Source organism: Scomber japonicus, chromosome 9, assembly GCF_027409825.1.
Source record: "Scomber japonicus isolate fScoJap1 chromosome 9, fScoJap1.pri, whole genome shotgun sequence".
NCBI lineage: Eukaryota > Metazoa > Chordata > Actinopteri > Scombriformes > Scombridae > Scomber > Scomber japonicus.
The window spans coordinates 32,847,199-32,857,194 of NC_070586.1; the positions used below are offsets into that span (position 1 = coordinate 32,847,199).

A 9,996-nucleotide genomic window follows, 5' to 3' on the forward strand; every position below is an offset into this window, starting at 1 on the left:
AAACTACATGCATGGAAGTGAAAACTGGCCTGAAACTGCATGTGTGTACAATGATGGATATATTTTCCTTAGTGTCAAAAAACCTTCATGAACACACTGAAACCAACAATGAACTGATCCCAATGCGTGCCTCAAAAGGCTCATATATCTCATTCCTCTGTGCCAAAACACATCAATAATCACTCATAAATGGTTACAGCCTGATCCACCTACAGCAGATAATTGTCTTGAACTCACAAAGAGATCCATTCAACTGAAAAACCAAATTTTCCACTATCACCCTTTCCCTTTTTTTTTTTTCTTTTTTTTTTTTTCTATGCTTTCCCACTCATAAATAATTATGTAGAGCTGCACTAAAAAGTACTTTAAAAACACATCAGTGAGCCACACTAGTTGCGCTTGGTGACATTTTCCTTCATTACCATGAAAACACATACTGTGGTTTATTCTGAGTTAATCCTACAAACACTGTCCTGCTGCAGGAAATACTCACCAGAGCACCGAATGTGTATCAATCCACAGTTGAAAATAGTCCCCCAGAACAGTAGTTTGGCTATAACTACAGTGTCCAGCTGTTTTAGGAAATTGCTTCTCCCCTTTAAAAAAAATAAAACTATACGTTTATGATTTGTTTATATTTCTGACTTCAGTATAAAGGAACGAGTGCAGAGCTGAGTGTAGGGAGAGAAAGTCACACAGTATGGAGACTGTGTCGTTGCTGGTTTTGGTCTTTTAAGAGGGTTTGTGGACAAGAAAGAAGGTATGCGAGTTATTTTCTTGATAATAAATGGTTTAGATAATATTATTAAACAGGTGTCACCAAGTTATCATATAGGAATAATGACCTTAGCTAATCAAATAGGTCATAAAATAAAAGGCTGTACTTTTGAGAGTGTTAAAGGGATTTAGGAGTGTATGAAGCTATCATCTACCTATATGTTTTTAAAGGAGATGCACTCCCGCTATCTTATTTTGGTGGCTTGACTCCCGGACCTGTGTACCTTTTAAAACTTCTTAATCTACTTGGACCTCATCCCTGACTTCTTCACAGCTTTCTCTGCCATGTTTGTAGTGTTACTTTTAAACTTTGTTTTCTCCCTAGATTCACAGCTTTTGAAAGTTGAGCTTCCCGTATACTGCAACCTCAGACAGCACGCGCTCAAAGGCAGCCATTGATCTACCAGTCAAAAGCAAAGCCTTGGAACTGCTCTCTGATCAACCATCCCACTCACCCCCCCCTTCTCCCCTCCTGCTCCCTCTCTCTCTCTATCTATCTCTATCTCTATCTCTTTCTGTTACCCTCTGTGACAGGGAGCATCACTCCGCGCATCCGAACTCCTGAAACTGGGTCAGACGACGCCATTAGGAATATCCTGGAGCAGGCCAAGAAGGAGATCCAGTCCCAGCGGGGAGGTGAGGAGTGAGCCGAGAGTGATGCATCATGGTTAAAAAGCCACAGTGATCAATTAGTTTTATTGAGGATTTCTATATTTTAATTTCTATCGCTATTTTAAAGCATCTGTGTGTGCATCAGTGTCAATGTGTGGGTCTTTTTCTCGTCTAGGTGATGGCAAGACGTCTCTGAGCGCCTCATTAGGCCGCAGCAGTAATGGGGCGGGCAGCAGCTCTGACGACACCATAAAGAGTATCCTAGAACAGGCCAGGAGGGAGATGGAGACCCAGCAGCATACCCTGATGGAGATGGAGGCCTGTGGTAGAGCCTCAACTGCCAGCTCAGGAGCTCAGGTGGAACGCTTGGGGCCACCAGAGCGCTCCAGGGGCCTCCCTTTACCAATCTCCATCAAACAAGAGGAGGGGGGCTGCGTCACCGTCTGCATGGCCAATCCCATCAGCAGCCCCCAGACGCCCCTCAGCGTCCTTTCCCCAGCCGCTTTCGTCCAGAACATCATCCGCAAAGTCAAATCAGAGATCGGCGAAGCAGGCACCTTTTTCGACCAGCACTGGTCTCACGAGCGGGGTCCCATGAGTCTGATCGGCGGAGGCGGCTCTCGACCCTTCACTTCGGTCTCCCCCTCCCTGTCTTCCTCCTCTTCCGGGCCCTCGGCTCTGCCCAGGCCGTGGCCCCGCCTGGAGAACGGAGAGTGTCTCCCCAACAGCGAGGAGGCCTCCGCCGCCGAGGATGAGCTGGTGCTGAGCCGGCCGGTGGAGGTGAAGGTGGAGTCGGACACATCGGTGAGCGGCGAGTCTCCGGGCCCCGGCCCTGGACGGCTCTCCTATTACCCGGCGTACATCCCCCGCGCCCTCAAGCCCACCGTGCCACCGCTGACCCCAGAGCAGTACGAGTTGTACATGTACAGAGAGGTGGACACCATCGAGCTGACCAGGCAGGTGAAGGAGAAGCTGGCCAAGAACGGCATCTGTCAGAGGATCTTTGGTGAAAAGGTCAGATGTCACTCTCTCATATTTGTAGCAGAATCTTTTCTTACTGCAAAATAACAGAACCTTCTACCGGTTATGAGAAATATAATAAATATTTAACATTCTGTATATTAAACTGAATATTAAATAAAACATTTAATAGTTAGTTTTTACTGGGGCATACATCTCTGCTTCATTTTACCCCAAATACAAATGTCTTTACACCACTTGTAAACTTAGCTTTACTTGATTTGCTCTTCCACTGATCTACGTACAGAGAATGGAAGTTTTGTAAAACTACTCTGTTTTCCTTTGCGTATTAGTCACACTGAATGGTTCCATGTAATATTAGACTCATGTAATGTGACTAAACACAAACCACATCTTTTATTATTTCACTTATCTAAGGAACAAAGTAATCAAACACTCAAATCATCCATGTGAAAAAGTAATTCCCCTTTAAATGTTATAATAGGATGCACCACTTAAGCTGCAGTAACTGCAGCCCAAAGCTTCTTATCATTAGATATCAGTTTTTTACATCACGGTAACAGGGTAACAGGATTTTAGCACATTGATAATGCAGGAAGATGCATTTGTAGGTTTTTTAAGCACAAACTGTTTCAGTTCAGTCAGAATGTTGACTTGCCTGTCTGAACTTAAATGTATGCTTTTCAGCCTTTCGGATTTTTTTGGACTTAATTATGTGGTTTGGATCATTATCTTGTGGCATCACACAATTATGCTTCAGCTCATGGACAGATGACGTGAAACTCTTCCGGAATTTTCTGGCGCTGAGAACAACCACTTAGTTTGAAAAGCTCACATCAGACACAACAGAGTCAGTGGCCAAAACATTTCACTGGTCTCTGTGAAGAAAATCTGAAAAGCCTTCAGGTACATCTCTGTAAATAATAGAAAGCACTGATTATCTCCATCAGCAGCAGTTATCACCTCGCTCGTCTCCCCTTAATCCCATTTTGAGCATTCTCTTTCTTATTATGCTGACCTTAGCTGCTGCTAGAGAGACTTGCAGTTCTTTGAGCTTTCTACTGGTTTCTCCTGTAACTTCCTGGACTAGTTTCACCCTTATAAACCTGCTGGCTGAAGGATTCATTACACAACACTACACATACTCATGCCTGTGTCTTTGACTCTTTTCTATCTTCTCTCTTCTGAAATTTCCTTTGATTGTGCCATGATTTGCTACTTCAGTTAAACTAGAGGTTAGATTGAACGGGTTTCAGTTACTAATCTGTAACCAATCAGTAGAACAAATCTGTAGTAATAAAGAAAATCAGAAAAGGAGGACATGTGTTATATATGACGATGTAAACACTGTATTTTTTGGGACTTTTCCTGAAATGAGCTACTGTATCTTCCATATTAATTTTGTTAGTTCACCTTCAGAAAATACAGCTTTATTTGTCAAAGTTCATTCTCTGTGGAGTGATATAAGAGGAGAACTTTTCAAATTGTAAATACTTGAATACTTTTGGTTGAAAACAGTGCAGTGATCTCTATAAACCAGTTGTTCCAGTGCAGTCAAGTATGTGTTGAGATTTTATTCAAAAACCAAAAAAGTAAATCATCAGCCTTTTATGTCTTTGGTTTATAACCACACATATTAAACTTCATGATCATTCAAAATGCTATTTTTTTCCTACATCCATGAAAAGTGCCAAAGTTAATTGACTGAATCTGAATTGAGTCTACATGAACTTCTATGGTGATTTGCTTCCCTCTAGTGGCTGTTGGCTGAAAGTGTATGACTGAGGCCAGATGTATTGAACAAAGACATTTCTATCTTTCGTGATTATAATTTAGAAAAACTATCAATGATGTGACATTTATACATGTGTTTTTAGTGTTGTTACACATACAGTGTTGAGTGGGAGTATATTAACATCTACTGTGTGGTACAGGTGCTGGGTCTTTCTCAGGGCAGCGTGAGTGACATGCTGTCTCGGCCCAAACCCTGGAGCAAGCTGACCCAGAAAGGCAGGGAGCCCTTCATCCGCATGCAGCTGTGGTTACTGGACCAGCTAGGCCAGAGTCTCAGCCAGCCCCCGAACCAGGGCCACACTCAGGGTAATACTGCACTTTATAAGACACGCTCACATACTCTGAGTTCCTATGAGTAAGTAACAATAAAGTTTGAGGTGCTGCAGTGCAAAAGTATCAAACTTTATAACAAACCTTTCTGGTGATGCTCCCACCTCCAGATAAAAGCCCAGTGACGGCCCACTCTTCGCCCTCCCCACCCCCGAGCCCAGCGGAGAGCCATCCCAGTCCCCTGGTGGAACCGGTAAGCCTCTCCCTGGAGAGCAGCAAGGAGAACCAGCAGCCTGAGAGCCTGGTTCTAGGTCTGCCCCCCAACCCAGATGGAGGAAAGTCCACCCCAAGCCTCATGACCCTGCATCAGCCCACAAACCCACTGGGCATCCAGGAGCTGGTCGCCATGTCTCCGGAGCTGGACACGTACGCCATCACCAAGAAGGTGAAGGAGGTGCTAACAGACAACAACCTAGGTGAGTCTGAGTTTATACTGCAGGGTTAAACTGACACTCCTTGTGAATGGAAACGCATAACACACCATGTACGTTTGTTCCCTCACAGGTCAGCGTCTTTTCGGGGAGACCATCTTGGGTCTGACTCAAGGCTCCGTGTCTGACCTGCTGTCCAGGCCTAAACCTTGGCACAAACTCAGCCTGAAAGGCAGGGAGCCGTTTGTCCGCATGCAGCTTTGGCTCAACGATCCTCACAACGTGGACAAGCTGAGGACCATGAAGAAGATGGAGAAGAAAGGTGGGGACTGTAATGTGAAATGTCATCTAGTAAGAGATCAGAATTTGTTGGTGTTTTATAATCCCTTCACACAGATATCTTTGTCTTCCCTGCAGCCTATCTGAAGAGGCGGTACGGCCTGCTGAGCACCGGCTCAGACAGCGACTCGCCCAGCACTCGCTCCGAGTGTGTGAGTCCAGCTTTGGCCTCGCTGGACCTGTGTCCCTACAGCCAGGTGAAGAAGCCTCGGGTGGTGCTGGGAGCTGAGGAGAAGGAAGCCCTGAGGAAGGCCTACCTGCTGGAGCCCTACCCCTCTCAGAACACTATTGAGATGCTGGCCTCGCAGCTCAACCTGAAAACCAACACCGTCATCAACTGGTTCCACAACTACAGGCAAGTCTAACATGACCTTTACACTAATGACTGCCTCTGTTGTTCTCATTTAGCATTTACTCTAAGCGGAATTTGAATAACTGAACTCTGTATCATGAAAGTAAACTCTAATATCATTGAGTGTTTGCCTTGAAGTGACAGTCTAACAGCTGCGTCTTCGTGCAGGTCCAGGATGCGACGGGAGGTGCTGATGGAAGGTCTGCCAGACAATGACACAGACGCTGAGCACCACAGCTACTCGCCCTCAGCGACACGGAGCCCCCACTCTGATGGAGAGGAGAGGAGGCTGCAGCAGCTCTCAGGACACATCCACTCCAGCCACCCTCTCAGCGCCAACACCGCACCACCTCACGTCAAACAGGAGGCAATAGACAGGGAAGACGAGGGGGGCGAGGGCTCCCTGAAGCAGTCGAGAGTTCAGTGTTTTTCCACGGCAGTGCAGTTCCCACAGTTGAAAAGCGAGCACGAGGACTCCATCGCTGGCTGTCGCGAGCCTCACTTGGCCGGCCAGAGCCTGAGGCAGGAAGAGGGGATGTGCAGCCAGGCTCAGGGGCTCTATCCTGGCGCTGTCTCCATAGACGGTCCGCAGAGAGCCAACCAGTCCAGGCACGAGGGAGAGGACTCCGGAAAGTCGCCCGTCGACCCGGTCAGCTTCAAGGCCTCGTCGGAGCCCTGTCGTAGCAGCCTGGAGGTGTCCCTCAACTCCCCCTCCGCTGCGTCCTCACCTGGCCTCATGATGTCAGTTTCTCCTGTGCCCTCCTCTTCCGCTCCCATATCGCCCTCGCTGCCCAACCCGCCCTCAACGAGCACCAATCACAGCCAGGACCCAAACCCACTCCTGCCCTTCCAGAGCCCCAAACTCAACAGAAGCACTCAGAGACGCAATGAGAAAATGGCCAACCTCAATAACATCATCCATAGGCTGGAGAGGGCGGCCAATCGAGAGGAAACACTGGAGTGGGAGTTTTAATCCCCCATTTACTCGTATCCAGTCCTGATGACCCTCGCGGCACAGGAGAGTCTCAAACAGAAGCTTCCTGAAGACTTGGAGTGGAGCCTGGCTCCTGAAGGCCTGTCCTCCCAGGCTTAAAACTGATTGGAAATGGGAACATGGAGCTAAACATACGGCGAAACTCCCTACAAGAACTTAGAGTTGAAAAAAAGGTTTATAAATGTGTATTTGTTTTTTGTTTTTTTTTCTTTTTTTTTAAGGCATACTACTTTGAAATAAATGTGACAGCACTAGCTGTTCTTTTACCTATTGGACTTGACATGAAGACTTTTGCAGCTATGGTGTCATAAAATGTACACTGAAGTTCTGTAGATTGCCACTGGGTGAGATTAAAAAAAGACCCCTGTCTTAAGCCATTAAAAGCACTATAACTATTTGAAAAGAGACATTGACCAAATTTGCTACTTTTTGAATAGCAATTTTTCAGATTTTGTCTGTAAGACTGGACAGTTTAAGTCAAGTAACATGAAATCCTATTACTGACTGAGGGATAGTCCTTTAAGACTCTAAATATTCAACATCTTGTATGTACTTAGTTTCTTGGTGATATGTTTTGAAATATTTGTAACTCACACGTATAAAATGTGGTTGTACATGTTGTAGAATTGTCTGCAATAGCCTTCTCTAAACCTGATGTAGCATGGTACTCACCTGACCCTGTTATCCTCTGTAGTTAGTCACCTGTGATTATACTTGAGCGAAAACAAGAGAAAAAAAAAAAGTTGAAAACCCTGCAAAAAATAACAAAAAAGGAAACGTTAAATCTAATGAGTAGAGTACTTTTAGTGTTTTCTTTTCTTTTCTTTTCTTTTTTTCTTTGGATAATCCTTGAGGTTTACAGTTTAGGGCCCGTGTGCTTTTGGTAGTAAGTGAAACATTCACTCCACACGAGCACAGTTTACATGATTTCTTTCAGACTTACCTCTCTGACCCTCTAAGGCACTGGTTCTCAGACTGTAATGGGCCAAGACACAGGACACCCGGTTTACCTCAGATTAACGGTGATGCACATCATGCTATGACCACGCATTTCATTCTTATACATGAACATGACCCACGCGTATTTGAATAAACGGAGGGGGAAAGTACTCATCAAACACGTAGCAAAGGGGATGAGTTTTAAATAAGCAAGATCAGTCTTTTACACAGAATATGCTGCTGTTTGATTAAAATAGGGAGCTAGTAATTCACTTGTCGGTTACCCCGCAGGTAACCTACAATGATTGAGTGCACTTTCTCAAAATGGGTCATTAACTGTAGCTAGAATAATGTATACTTGACAAAACACCTCAACCTCTGAGCACTGGCATGGTGTTTAAGGTAACGTTGTGAGCGACACTACAGTGCTGTGAATTGATCTCCTTTGGGGCTAAAGCTCACAGTATTTGAGAGCATGATACGTACAGTATGACCTCTCATCCACATGAAAACGTTCAGTTTGTAAGTACACTATATTCAAGGACACAAAAAGGTTACAGGTATCCCCTCATATTATCTTTGACCACTTGTGTATTGTGTCTGTAGTTTCTTTGTCATGCTTGCAAGATGTTCTTTATGTATTTTGCCTCTATTTTATACTCAGAACAGTTAACTAGATATTCAATACCTCGTGTATGAACTACTTACAGCACTTAGATTTTGATAATTGTGAGGACTCAAGAAAAATTTCAAATATCAACATTATCCTTAACTTAGTGTCCACAAGTCTTTGCCTTTACTGTATCGTTGAAGTTGGTAGTTAACACTTGCACATGTCTACATAGTTCAGAGGACTTGGATTGTATTAGAGATATATATTACACAATTACTAAAAAAAATAATAATATCTTACATTCTTGGAACAAAATGTGCTGATTATATTGAAATAGAGTGTACAGATTTAATAAACCAAACCCATTCAAGCCAGTTCTGGTCTGGCAAGCTTGCCCACGTTTTAGACCTTCTCTCAGGGTAGTCTTGCTTTTTAAAGCTTTACTGAAACAGTTGCTCTCATCCGTGGTGGTGACTATGACAAACATTATGTGGTGTGGAGAATGACTCCGTTATATATTAATTGGACCTGTGGAAGTTGTGTGTATATGAGATTTGCAACTTTCGCAGGAAGCAGTGATTTGTTGGAGAGTTGTTGCTGTTTTGTAATTCATTACACAGATGTGTCAAAGTACACTGTAGATTGGAACTACCAGGATGAGGCTGATGGGTTGTTGCATTTTTGAGATCAGTAGACTTTGCTCTCTAAAATACTGTTGGTTTTTTCTTTTTCTCTTGGAGCCACAGAAGATTTTTCTCTGGTTTTCGTACCACCATTTTTTGTGCATATTATACTGTATGATTAGAAGTGGCATTTCTTATGTGGAAATCTCATTGTCTTTCATGGTAACATGGGCATATGACTGAAAAACAAATGTATTTACCCAGACCATTATCTCTTCATGTAAAGCTCATCTCATTGTTTTGCATGCAAATCCATTCTGGTCACATGACAAGGGATAGACTGTGTTTTTGTGTTGTTGTTCTAGCACAGGGACATTGAATCAGCACTTAAGTCTTTTTACATTAGTGAAGTCCACGCATGGTGCAGCTAATAAATTTGGCTCTCACAATTAATCCTGTCAAATCAGAACCCAAAAATGAACCAGTAAACGTTGCTCCCAGGTAAACATTTAAATCAAATTATTTTGTGCCATATCATATGCCTCATGCATTATCCTCACAGGAGTAATGCCTTGCGGTAAGGTGTGATTTAAGAGGGGTGTAGGGCCTTTAGTAACCCTGTTTACAAAAAGCAAAGCTTTTTGTGACAAGAGCCCTACACATTAGATGGTTTTATTTTGTAATTGACATGAGTCACTAAATAATGAAGTAATTGGTCAGCAAAAATTGAATGATTTCATTCAGAGTTGTTAATATGGAAACGGTATTCACAACTCTGACACTGAGGGTTTGTCACAAAGAAAAAAAATCATTTGAAAGTCAGCTGTGAGCCAATAAAGAGGAGTGTCCTGCAGGCTTAAATAACTGTCAAATGCCTCATGTGTCAGGCTATTAAATGTTAAGGAATGGACAAAGTATGCCAAGTGTCTTGGAATTGAAGTTGCATAATGTAAGCCATCATTCAATACATAATTGTTTAAGATCCTGCTGTGTTGTGTCTTTATTTCTTTATTGTGAGGAATGACCATGCTTACAAACAGCACAAATGAATACACACACTACAAACGTTCAGGCCTACATAACACATAGACTATAAACCAGTGCATACTAGTAGATCATACACACTGGTGTAGACTATAAACCCATTGTCTCCAAATAAAGTATGAACCTGAAACAGAATGAAGCCGCTAACTAACTGGGACGTTTGGTCATTTTCATATTGTTCGCTTCATTAGCATTCTTTCGATGATTCCTCCCTCAGTCTGATTGAA

General features: G+C 43.5%; 1 protein-coding gene across 1 annotated transcript in view; it reads left to right on the plus strand.

Annotated features, from left to right (window-relative positions):
- The window catches only part of cux2b (cut-like homeobox 2b), a 93,045-nt gene extending 83,338 nt beyond the window's left edge, over positions 1-9,707 (plus strand). The window contains exons 16-22 of the mRNA XM_053326246.1: positions 1,312-1,413; positions 1,565-2,403; positions 4,305-4,470; positions 4,605-4,910; positions 4,999-5,187; positions 5,283-5,559; positions 5,725-9,707. Coding sequence (XP_053182221.1) covers positions 1,312-1,413; positions 1,565-2,403; positions 4,305-4,470; positions 4,605-4,910; positions 4,999-5,187; positions 5,283-5,559; positions 5,725-6,529 — 2,684 coding nt within the window. The 3' untranslated portion in view covers positions 6,530-9,707. The remainder of the gene's footprint in view (positions 1-1,311; positions 1,414-1,564; positions 2,404-4,304; positions 4,471-4,604; positions 4,911-4,998; positions 5,188-5,282; positions 5,560-5,724) is intronic.
- Positions 9,708-9,996: the final 289 nt, after the last annotated feature.